The sequence below is a fragment of the Procambarus clarkii genome, chromosome 66 (assembly GCF_040958095.1).
Source record: "Procambarus clarkii isolate CNS0578487 chromosome 66, FALCON_Pclarkii_2.0, whole genome shotgun sequence".
Taxonomy (NCBI): domain Eukaryota; kingdom Metazoa; phylum Arthropoda; class Malacostraca; order Decapoda; family Cambaridae; genus Procambarus; species Procambarus clarkii.
In genome coordinates this window covers 10,178,951-10,191,973 of record NC_091215.1, presented here as the reverse complement: position 1 = coordinate 10,191,973, position 13,023 = coordinate 10,178,951, and the positions used below count along the sequence as shown (strand labels likewise).

Sequence of the window (13,023 nt, the reverse complement as noted above, 5' to 3'; positions counted from 1 at the left end):
AGATTAATGATTCTAACACAAATCGTCTGATTATTTGTTTTTCTTCACTGTCGAGAGTAGTTAAAAAAATTTACTCGAGTTTATTTTCACACTTTATTTATGGTCCTTCAGTCCCTCTCCTTCCTGCTGCTGCTGTTTCTCGCATCTTTGCATCGCTTGTATGTTTGGGGGTTTGGCCTCTTGCTATATATTGATTCCATTTGTGTGTGTTTGGGTCTCAGGCCCTCTCGCAATTTCTGTTGAACAAACCCCTTTTCCTAGTTCTGCATCTCTCCTTTGGTACAAATTTTGTTGTGCTTTTATCATATATTTCACAAAACTTGACATACATTTCATTTACTTCATGTCCTATCAGCAAGTGTTTGTCAAATTCTTTAAGGAAAGTTTATCATCCTGATTGCAGATCTCTAGCGCTATTATGTCAACTTCTTGTGGATTCGCAATCATTATTTAATTTACCTTTAGGTGTTCTTTCACCAGCACAGCAACACTGTACCTCTCCCAACCAGTTTAAGATAAAAACTAAGTACTAACTAATTAACTCAATGTAACCTACCTTACCCCCAAAATGTCAACCCATGTCTTCTATTTTAAACAATGCTGTTTTGTTGACCAAATTGTATTTTTGTTTTTTTCTGCAATGTTTCCCCCCCCCCCCACCACTCTACCACCACATTGAGTTTAGTAGCTCTGTGCACGTCAGGTGCTGTTTAATATACAGACCTACTCCTCCATTTGACCTAGTTTCTCTATCACATCTATATAAATTGTAGTTGGGAATCCAGATTTTATTATCCATGTAATCTTTTTTATTTCTTTTTATATATCTAATTGATTTTTTCTAACAGTTAAACAGAAAATAGTTTAATGGTATTTATTTATTACATTAGAAAGTTATAAAATCTAATGTTGAGATTGAAAGACATACATTATACTCTATTGCCTTAAAATTTATGCATTATTGTAACAGGTACAAATGCTGTCCTAGTTGGGAGGTGCATATTGTAATGACACAGTGAGATATATTTACATATCAAGTATTGCTGATATGTTGAAGCATGTACTGAACAAGATTGGTGGAAACAGATACAAGGTTAAGATTGCTGTAGTCTAGTCTAATTCAATCATTTTTAGTAAGCTTTGAGAACATTTATGGTTGAAGTTGCCGGTGCCAGTGGACCACTTTGTGCTTTAGGCCTGGTGGAGCTTGGTCCACCAGGCTGTTGTTTGGAGTGGCCCGCAGATCCACATACAGTCTGCATATGATATATAGTCTGTTGATCAATTGAACTACAGTAGTTAGTTTTTATCATCCGAATGCACCAATATGTCTTCATTCTTCCCAGATGAAGGAACTAGGTAATATTCATCATCTGAATGCACCATCTGAAGCTTTTCCACACTCATGATACACGAGAGGTTTAAAAAACTTTTAAAACTTTTAAAACATTTTGACCTATGTATTTAAAAGCAATTCTAAAGTTAAAAAGTGTAGCATTGGCCCCTCGCAGAATGTTCTTAATATGATCCTCAGATTATAGTTTTCTATCTAAAACCACCCCTAGATCTCTTTCTTGATCAGAATTCTTTATAGATCTCTGTGGCTCGATCATAGAAACTGAGTAAATTCGTTACACTGGACCTTCCAGATCGAATACCATGCTGACAGTCTGATATATCATTCAGTGCGTCTGCATCTGAAATTGAGCAATACCGGATTTATTATTTGGTTTTATAAATTTTATACATATAATCTTAACTTATTTCAGAGACCACGAGTAATCTGGGCTTCGAACTCAACAGAAAAGCCTTCCGTAGACCTGCTTCTTTGCTACATAATAGACAAAATTTAGTAAGTATTGATTTATTATGTGTTTGTTTATTTATTTATTTTTTCTTTATATACAAGAAGGTACATTGGGGGAGAGTACAGTGACTTGAAGTTATACATTCTTGTAAAGCAACTAGCACTCATAGCGTTTCGGGCAGATCTAAGTATAGACCAAGGAACTTACCATCTTTTTTATTTCTGATGTTAACATTGTGTAACTGTAGATGAATTGCATTTGTTGATTTGCTCCCAAGTAAGATGTTGTAGGTCCTTTCTATGTTTAGTGTGAGTTTGTTGGTTGACATTAATAAGTAGACTTTTTTTTAATTTATTGTTTACATCATTATTTAATATGAGTGGGTTGGAGTCTGAGTAGATGAGGTTAGTGTCATCATTATCTCATATCTCAGTGATTTTGTCGTAATGGTCAAGTAGCTGTACTGTACAAGTAGAGGACATGAGAGATAGCTGTAAGAGGTATTTCAATATCTTCCTGCTCTAAATCCATGTTGGCCTGGATTGTGGAGGTCATTGGTCTCTATAAAATTAGTAACCTGACTCCTGATCACTCTCAAATAATTTTATTATGTGGGACGTTAGTGCAACTGGTCTATAATTCTTTGCCAATGCTTTACTACCTCCCTTGTGTAGAGGAGCTATGTCTGCTGCTTTAAGAGCCTCTGGTATCTCCCCCGTGTCCAAGCTCTTCCTCCACACTATACTGAGTGCCTGTGCTACTGGCACTTTGCATTTATTTATAAATATTGAATTCCATGAGTCTGGACCCGAGGCTGAATGCATGGGCACATTGTCAATTTCTCTTTCAAAATCTGTCACACTCGTGTTGATATCAGTTATATTTACAGGGGTTTGGATATCACCCATAAAGAAGTTGTCCGGATCCTCCACTTTCATGCTTTGTATCAGAGTGCTAAACATGTCCTCATACTGCTTTTTTAGGATTTCACTAATTTCTTTGTCATCCTCAGTATATGAACCTTCACTAGTACGAATAGGTCCAATACAATCCAGTGGTTTTTGCTTTTCCTTGTGTAGGATTTTTATTACCTAGAACATTTTCCCAGTGAACGTTTGTAAGTTCCCTGTTTTTTTTCTCCCAGTCTATCCTTTTATTATTAAAATTGAATATATTGAATAGCCCTTCTCGCTTGTTGTTTCTCTTGGACCTACTACCGTTATTGATGTTAGTTTGTTAGTGTCTGAGACAGTAATGTCTCTGATTAGCTCATCATTGTTCGTGAATATGAGGTCGAGTGTGTTCTCGTTCCCAGTCCGTTTTGTTATCTGCTGATTGAGCGAGAATTTGTCACAGAATCTCAGTAGTTCTCTGACCTGTGATTGGTTATTTCCATTTCCATTTTGGGTGTGTTGCTTTGGTAGTGATTCGTCCAGTTCTGGTAGTAGTGCGGTTGTTGTGTGGTGTAGTACTTGTGTGCTTGTTAATGACTTGTATTCCAGTCTTGTGGGTATCTCCTTTCCCCTACGGGCCAACTGCTTTGTTCTTACCTAGCATTTTGCTTTGTTTGGGTATGAATGTTTGTGTGCCGTATATTTTGCAAAATTTGCCATATATCTCATTATTTACTCCTCTGCCTAGCAACAAGTCTGTCTAATTATACTCATTAACTGTTTTTCAAAGTTTCCCATAGTGTCCTTTTTTGAAATCGAGTTCATGAACCGTTTCAATGTTCTTATTTTCTTCTAGATTATATCTTAAAGTATATTTAAATGTTATTGTTATTATTGTTATTAAATGTTATTGTGACATTGCATTGCAATTGAGCTATGTTGTTTACCATACCGTTCATTTCGTGAGTATAAGTATAGATGCCACACTTGTGACAGGTAAAACCATGCCTTTTTTGAAAAACAGCACCGTCTGTTGCACGTAAGAGCAACCCACACTATATTATGTTGCGATATTATTTCAATATTTCCAATTGCATTGATAATTTGAATTTGCATAGATTTCAATTTATTTTCATTTCGATTTAATAATTTTGTGTGACATTACATTGAAATTGAGCTGTGTTGTTTACCATACTGTTCATTTCATGAGTATAGTTTATTTTTTTATTTTTTTCATTTCATTTTTTTAGCTGTTCTTATTTTTCAGTGATGGGAATATCAGATCATTTGATGTTCCCAATTTTCTGATGGAAGCATCAGACCATTATAGAATGCATCGGATGAGGTAGTTTGGAATGGTGGGGAGGACGAGAGGGGGGGATGGTGGGGAAGACGAGGGGACAGAGGAGAGGGTAATGGTGGGGAGGACGAGGGGACTGGGGAGTTGGGGATGGTGGGGACAGGGGAATGCTGGGGAGGACAAAGGGACAGGTGAATGGGAGATGGTGGGGGAGGAAGAAGGGACAGGGGAGGGGAAAATGGTAAGGAGGACGATGGGACAGGGAAGTGGGAATAGTGGGGAGGATGTGGGGACGGGGAAGTGGGAAGGACGAGAGGACTGTGGAATGGGGAATGGCAAAGTGAATTATAATTATATATATTAATTAATTCTTATAAATTTCCAGAAGCCTGTATCAACACCCACACTAATGCAACTGAAAGAAATGTTGAGACAAGTATTGCTGATATGTTGAAGAACGCCCCAAACAAACTCGGTGGAAACAGATACAAGGTAAAGTTTGCCAATTTGCTGTAGTCTAATTCAATTTCTTTTTAGTAATCTTTGAGAACATTTATGCTATGAATAAGATAAAATAATGTAACTGATTTTGACTAAATATGTAGATATATTTAATTTTCTGAGCACTAATAATGAAAGAAAACCAAAATAAGAGGTGGCTACTATCTCTAATAATGGGCTGGAATAATGCAGGATATAATAATATATATATATAAATATATATATATATATATATATATATATATATATATATATATATATATATTTATATATATATTTTTTTATATAAATATATATATATGATATATAGATTCTATATAGAGTCTATTCTATTATTCTATTCTATTCTATTCTATAGTTTTATATAGATTCTTGTTTTAGTTTTTTTTTCTATAATATGGAAAGGGTTTTTAATTAATAAATTAAATATTATATAATAAAATAATGTATTATTGAAAACAATTAGTAACAAACAATATTTCATTACAGGGTGGTGAAGCAAGAAGACATGTGTATCACACAGCAGACTTGGATATGACGAATACTGAAAATGGTGGCGAGCCTGGTGCATGGCGTACCGCTGAATCTTCTCTAATGTCTATATAGAAGAATCTATATGTGTCTGTGTGTATATATATATATATATATATATATATATATGCGAACAAGCCTGAATGGTCCCCAGGACATATGCAACTGAAAACTCACACCCCAGAAGTGACTCGAACCCATACTCCCAGAAGCAACGCAACTGGTATGTACAAGACGCCTTAATCCACTTGACCATCACGACCGGACAAAATGAGGTGATAGCCGAGGCTATATGAACCACCCCACCGCCGGCTCTCGGATAGTTATCTTGGGCATAGCATTTTACCAAATCACCTCATTCTTTGGGGCACACGTGAGGAACACAAATGCGAACAAGCCTGAATGGTCCCCAGGACATATGCAACTGAAAACTCACACCCCAGAAGTGACTCGAACCCATACTCCCAGAAGCAACGCAACTGGTATGTAAAAGACGCCTTAATCCACTTGACCATCACGACCGGACATATATATATATATATATATATATATAACCTATATATATGTGTGTGTATATATATTATAATATATATATATATATATAGGAGGGGTACCACCTCTGGTGCAAATGTAGGGACCCATAGCCTCGGAGAAGAAAATAAAGAGCACTCAGAGAAGACCTTGTGGATCCTCACTGAACACTTTGATATTTTCTTCTCCTACCACCCCTATTCTTTTGTTAAGTGTGTATATTTATCTAACTTTATATATATATATATATATATATATATATATATATATATATATATATATATATATATATATAACCTATATATATATGTGTGTATATATATTATAATATATATATATATATATATATATATATATATATATATATATATATATATATATATATATATATATATAACCTATATATATATGTGTGTATATATATTATAATATATATATATATATATATATATATATATAGATATATATATATATATATATATATATATATATATATATATATATATATATATATATATATATATATATATATATATATATATATATATATATATAGGTTAGATAGGTTAGGTTTGGTAGGGTTGGTTAGTTATCATATATCTACGTATAACTAGCTAGTTTTAACTTTATATAATATTATTTATATATATATATATAAATATATTATATAAAAAGTTTGTGAGGAAGACCTCTGGTGCCAATGTGGGGACCCATAGCCTCGGAGAAGAAAATAAAAAGTATTCAGAGGAGACCTTGTGGTCACTCACTAAACACTAATATTATCTTCTACCACCCCCATTCTTTTGTATGTACTCATATATATTTGCTTTATTTGAACTTTGTTACAAAGAGGGAGTTACATATAGGTTACAAAGATAGTTATCATATATATATTATTTATATATATATTATTTATATATATATTATTTATATATATATATTATTTATATATATATATATTATTTATATATATATTATTTATAAATATATTATTTATATATAAATATATTATTGTTATATAAATATATTATTGTTATATAAATAAATTATTTATATATAAATATATTATTTATATATAAATATATATATATATATTTATATATATATATATATATATATATATATATATATATATATATATATATATATATATATATATATATATATATAGATATATATATATATATGCAATTGACGATCACAAAACACTGATCATTTTATGCAGAAAATCCACAGAGAAATATGAAATGAGATGAACGTTTCGGCTTTGTTAAAGCCTTTGTCAACACCAGACTGACTATTTAAAGCCGAAACGTTCACCTCATTTCATATTTCTCTGTGGATTTTCCGCATAAAATTATCAGTGTTTTGTGATCGTCAATTGCATATATATATATATATATATATATATATATATATATATATATATATATATATATATATATATATATATATATATATATATATATATAAATATTGGTGTATACTGGCAGCAGGTTTTCTTTCAAACATGTTTCATTGAATATGACCGCATATTCTGTATTTATTATTTTCTGGTTTAGGGCTTCTATCCCTCTAACTATTTTCTTAGCATCAGGGCTTAATTGAAATAGGAGTTCTAAAGAACTCCTATTTCAATTAAGCCCTGATGCTAAGAAAATAGTTAGAGGGATAGAAGCCCTAAACCAGAAAATAATAAATACAGAATATGCGGTCATATTCAATGAAACATATAAATATATATATATATATATATATATATATATATATATATATATATATATATATATATATATATATATATATATATATATATATATATATATATATATTGGTGTATACTGGCAGCAGGTTTTCTTTCAAACATGTTTCATTAAATATGACCGCATATTCTGTATTTATTATTTCCTATCCAGCTCAAGCAAACCATCAACAGTGAACTATTTAACCTGAAACAACAACATAAAACTCTTGTAGAAACAAAGACACTCCGTAAGTTAACATCCCTAAACGGTGGACAGCTAAAAATCCCTCGTCCTAAAGATGGCTACTTTAACCTGACTTCTTATGATCTTACCCAGGACCAACGAGACCTCTTAAATCTTGGTCTAAATTGTCAATTCTTATCTAAACCAAAGATGCATCAAAAACGCCTGGAAATCGAAATGCTTCTGGACGATTTCCATAAGCTAGAAGACAACAAAAAAGTCATCACCACTGACACACTTCAAGCTGAACTACTTGCAGAAGCAGGGAAAAAACGAGGAACATATTCATCTACAATCTTAACCCCACGACTCAAAGAAGCAGCGAAACAACTAAAAAATCTGAAAGACGTAACAATAAGAAAAGCCGACAAAACAGCAGCATATGTATTGATTCCTACCCATGAATACATGAACAAAATTAGCGACATCCTAAGTGACGACTCCAAATTTCAACGAATCACGAGGAACCCCGTAGAAGACCTTAAGCGGAAAGTAAACAAAACAATTACAGCAATCAACGCAAAGAAAGGTAGTGTGCATTTCAATAAACTTCAAGGCGACTATGGCTTAGGATATGCCTACGGCAATGTTAAGACGCATAAACCAGGTAACCCACTACGCCCTATAATCAGCCAAATACCAACCGCAACTTATCACCTGGCAAAGAAACTCAATGAACTCCTAACTCCATACACTCCAAGTAAGTTTAGTCTACAATCATCAGCAGATTTCCTAGAATTGATCAAATCTACCCAGCCCGATGGAATCATCGCTTCCCTGGACGTTGAATCCCTTTTTACCAACGTCCCAGTCGACACAACCATAGGAATGATACTGGACAGAGTATACAGAGACGAGAGCACCCCCAAATTAGACATACCTGAGCCACACTTGAAAAGTCTTCTCGAAGCATGTACAAAGGAAGCCCCTTTCATCAGTCCACAAGGAGACATGTATTTACAAATAGACGGAGTAGCAATGGGCTCCCCCTTAGGAGTTTTATTTGCTAATTTTTATATGGGAACCATCGAAGATAGGGTCTTCAGTAGCTATCACTTCCTTTTGACGGCCGTGATGGTCAAGCGGATTAAGGCGCCCTGTAGTTACCAGTTGCGTTGCTTCTGGGAGTATGGGTTCGAGTCACTTCTGGGGTGTGAGTTTTCATTCGCATATAGTCCTGGGGACCATTCAGGCTTGTTTGCATTTGTGTTCCTCACGTGTGCCCCAAAGAATGAGGTGATTTGGTGAAATGCTATGCCCAAGATTACCATCCGAGTTGCCGTCGGGGAAGTGGCTCAAATAGCCTCGGCTATCACTTCCTTTTGACGGCCGTGATGGTCAAGCGGATTAAGGCGCCCTGTAGTTACCAGTTGCGTTGCTTCTGGGAGTATGGGTTCGAGTCACTTCTGGGGTGTGAGTTTTCATTCGCATATAGTCCTGGGGACCATTCAGGCTTGTTTGCATTTGTGTTCCTCACGTGTGCCCCAAAGAATGAGGTGATTTGGTGAAATGCTATGCCCAAGATTACCATCCGAGTTGCCGTCGGGGAAGTGGCTCAAATAGCCTCGGCTATCACTTCCTTTTGACGGCCGTGATGGTCAAGCGGATTAAGGCGCCCTGTAGTTACCAGTTGCGTTGCTTCTGGGAGTATGGGTTCGAGTCACTTCTGGGGTGTGAGTTTTCATTCGCATATAGTCCTGGGGACCATTCAGGCTTGTTTGCATTTGTGTTCCTCACGTGTGCCCCAAAGAATGAGGTGATTTGGTGAAATGCTATGCCCAAGATTACCATCCGAGTTGCCGTCAGGGAAGTGGCTCAAATAGCCTCGGCTATCACTTCCTTTTGACGGCCGTGATGGTCAAGCGGATTAAGGCGCCCTGTAGTTACCAGTTGCGTTGCTTCTGGGAGTATGGGTTCGAGTCACTTCTGGGGTGTGAGTTTTCATTCATATATATATATATATATATATATATATATATATATATATATATATATATATATATATATATATATATATATATATATATATATATATATATTTTACCTAGTAGCCAGAACGCAATACTCGGCCTACTATGCAAAGTCAGATTTGCCTAATAAGCAAAGCTTTCCTGAATTTATATCTTTTTCTAATTTTTTCTTATCAAATGATAATGTGGGAACCGGCCTGTGAGATTTATATATATTTAATTTATATGAATTTATATAGAATTTATATTTACGTTAATTTATATATTTCGATAGCAATTTGTATGATGTCAAGTGGACTGTATTTCTGCAATAATCTCACAAATCGATCTTCTACACATTAGGGGGGGTTTATATTGAATTTATATATATGCAGCCAATCAAACTACAGTATTAAACTACATATATTAGTAAACATTGAGGAGGTTCCTTATCTTATGGTACAGCAGGCCTTAGTCCACCAGGTATAACTAGGATGTAGATACCAAATTATCCTCATTTGAGGCAGCTTCCAACACCCAGTAACTGATAAACCAAGATTGCTTCCTCTTCTTGACCTGTCAAAAGGGCGCTAGCTATGAAGCCAGAAACCAAATATATGACAGCTATATCAGAGAAAATACTTTACAATGAATCAGAAAGACCAAGGTTTAATTACCTTTTTTTAAGAGGCTGTTCGCATTCTAACCGTTACGCCCTATCTACTGACATTAATGGCCAAAAATGATTAGATAAATGGGTTTCGGCAGAACACTTTCCTTTTATTTGTTGACAGCGTGTTGATAATGGCAGACCTCTGGTTTCCATAACACTTCGTCCAAGAGAAATTAACAGGAGCCGAATTTGCTCCCGTGCGCCTCTGGTCTTAAACAATAATAACAATGGCTGACCACACCCTCACCACTACTGACGCCTCCCTCACATTGTAGAGATGTCAGTAGCTGATAGAATGGTCACATTTACTCTATTTTAATATTGAAAATTAAGTTAATTTATATGAGATGGTTTTATGATGGTAAAGTCCAAAGACTAATGTATTTAAGAATAATTCCCACCATAATGGGTGGTGAATTTATAATAGTATGTGGCAATGATATCCCGTTTTCTATAGACGGAAAATTCCACTACAAGTTACATTTTCTATGGGTTAACTTGTGTATACAATGGCAGAAATATTATTTGCCTGCATGTAATATTATTAAATGGTGTCGGATTTTCCAACAGATAATGCTATCCGTTGTTATGGTGCCCTCTCCTATTTCTTTCGTTTGCCTGCTTTAAGAGTCATATCAGCTTTCCCTACTGATTCTCTGAGGTTCAGGGAGTCTATTGATATATGTGGCGACCAGACCGGCTGCCAGTTAAGGGAGAAAGTTACATTATAAGTTGTAAGTAAGGGGAAATTGGCGCCCTGATATAAAACGAAAGAGTATCCCCTAATGCAGATATGACGTTTTGGAAGGGACACTAGCCGATCGCGGATTGGCCAACTTAGGTCGCGGGCGACCAATCGGGGCCCGCCATGACGTCACCGAGTGCCCCGGGCGGCGCCAACATCAGAGTTGACCTGACCGTGAAGGCGAGAGGACACACCTCGGTCAGCTCTCAAGGATTTGAGGCTCTACAAGCCTTTCTTAGTGGATTAGAGCTGGCTATTGCAGCCCATCTTATGTATTGGAGACCCCGCGCTTCTGGGAAGCAAAAAGGAACCAAGTTTATTGAGCAAAAGAGTGCCAAACTTGGAAAATATTCGGCGACGACGCTGGGCGGCGACGCTGGACGTTGAGGGCCTGGAAAGGTGTGGCGGGCAAGCCTAGATGTAACCGGGTCACATCCACTGAGGGTTTTGGAAGGATGTTACGGCCCTCTCGGGTCGCTGCGTAGGCCACTCCACGACTGATACTAGGGTTGCGAACCCTAGGCAGGAGCCTCGTGTGATTACACAGATCACTCTCCTCACCACAACACCCCAGTGGTTAGTGTTCTCCAACAGTCAGCCCCGGGTACGACAATTCCCCAACTGCCACGTCACAGGCAGGCTAACACAACAGTGTTCATCCGGGGGGGGGGGGGGGGGGTGACTCACAACTTCTGCAGCTAATACTTGGAGACTTTACGGCTGCCTTGGGTAGACTGCCCCAACGTTCATTACAGCAATCCCAGGTCGACTCTGTAATCAGACACGTCATCAGTACTAGTTACACTCTGGGGCACCTCACTTACCGGCTTAGACCCAAACGCCCACCTATCCACTCCATAGATGGCGTTGCTGTCCAAGCATCACCTCACCAGAGGTCAGCAGCGGCTGTGTTATGAGCTGATCAGGACGGAAAACTAGCCCTTGTGGCCAGTATTTCTCGTCCTCACTAGATGGCGTCGTCCATTTGGAGGGGGTTTCGGGAGCTGACCCACAGATGGCGTGGTCGTCACTGCTCCGGGCTCGGACGCTGGGCTCGGGTCCGTAATAAAGGACGACACCGTTCCTAGGACAAGGAGCAACGCCTTGTGGAAGGGGCGAGTGTGGGAAAATAGTGATTAGCTCAGCGCCCATCGATGAACCAGGATTGGGGTAGCTGAATCTCAGGGATTGGAATGGCGACGACGCGAAGGCTCCACGACACCTGAGGACCTGTGGAACGTTTCTGGATCGTCAAGGATCGACTCAGGAAGCGTGGGAACCTCACACTATCGAGGGACAGGCGTCGTGAGCCAGGAATGTAAGGTAGATCATTTTCCCTCCCATTACCCCTTGTGTGAGTAGGCTAGTTAGGCCACAATATTTACTTATGTATGTGGCAATGGGACATTAATACTTTAGTAGTAGAATAGGCTGCAAGGTAGCTTGTGTCCAGGACTGTCAGAGGGGACAGTGTGTATGGATGGCAGGACAGTGAAGAAGAGGCGCCGACGTGGTGAAGAGGCCCTGCTGTGAGTGAGTGTGGGACTCCAGTCTTTCTGCCCAGTTGAAGGAGAGTTGGAGGTCGTGGAAGAAGAGGCTGACGATCTCCAGACTTATTATCCTTATTTTCATATTCATGTATTACTTGTGATTGTATGTGTGTTCATGTAATTTGCGTCAGTAAATTCACACATTTTATCATTGTGTTTAAGTGTGCCTCCATTTATAATATTTCTCTATGAGCATACACGAATGTTATCATAGTACCACCTAGGGAACACTACGTTCTCTATAGAAGTTCTTATTGCCTGGAGAGTGGTAAAGACAGCACGGACCTATATAAAAGTGCACCCTTAGCCATCCGATCAGTATCAGTGCCTGAATGGTGGCAACTAGTAACGTAGTGGCTAGAGAGAGGTAAAGCCACACAGACCTTCCTGGGGGATTACCCTGGGCCGACAGTCTAGTAGCAGATCTATGGGAGTAGCAATCTTCTAGCTACAAATAACATATAATACACCCAATGAACTGCATTGCTGGGGTGCAGATATAATAACCCAGCTGGCGACCTTGTTAAGAAGAAGATAGAGAAGACAGGCGGGAA

The 13,023-nt window shown here is 37.4% G+C and overlaps 1 protein-coding gene across 1 annotated transcript in view; it reads right to left on the bottom strand.

Moving 5' to 3' along the window:
* Nucleotides 1-860: 860 nt before the first annotated feature.
* The window catches only part of LOC123747873 (UDP-glycosyltransferase UGT5), an 88,963-nt gene continuing 76,800 nt past the window's right edge, over nt 861-13,023 (bottom strand). Inside the window, exon 8 of the mRNA XM_069309816.1 lies at nt 861-1,697. Within this exon, the coding sequence (XP_069165917.1) occupies nt 1,679-1,697 (19 nt within the window). The 3' untranslated portion in view covers nt 861-1,678. The remainder of the gene's footprint in view (nt 1,698-13,023) is intronic.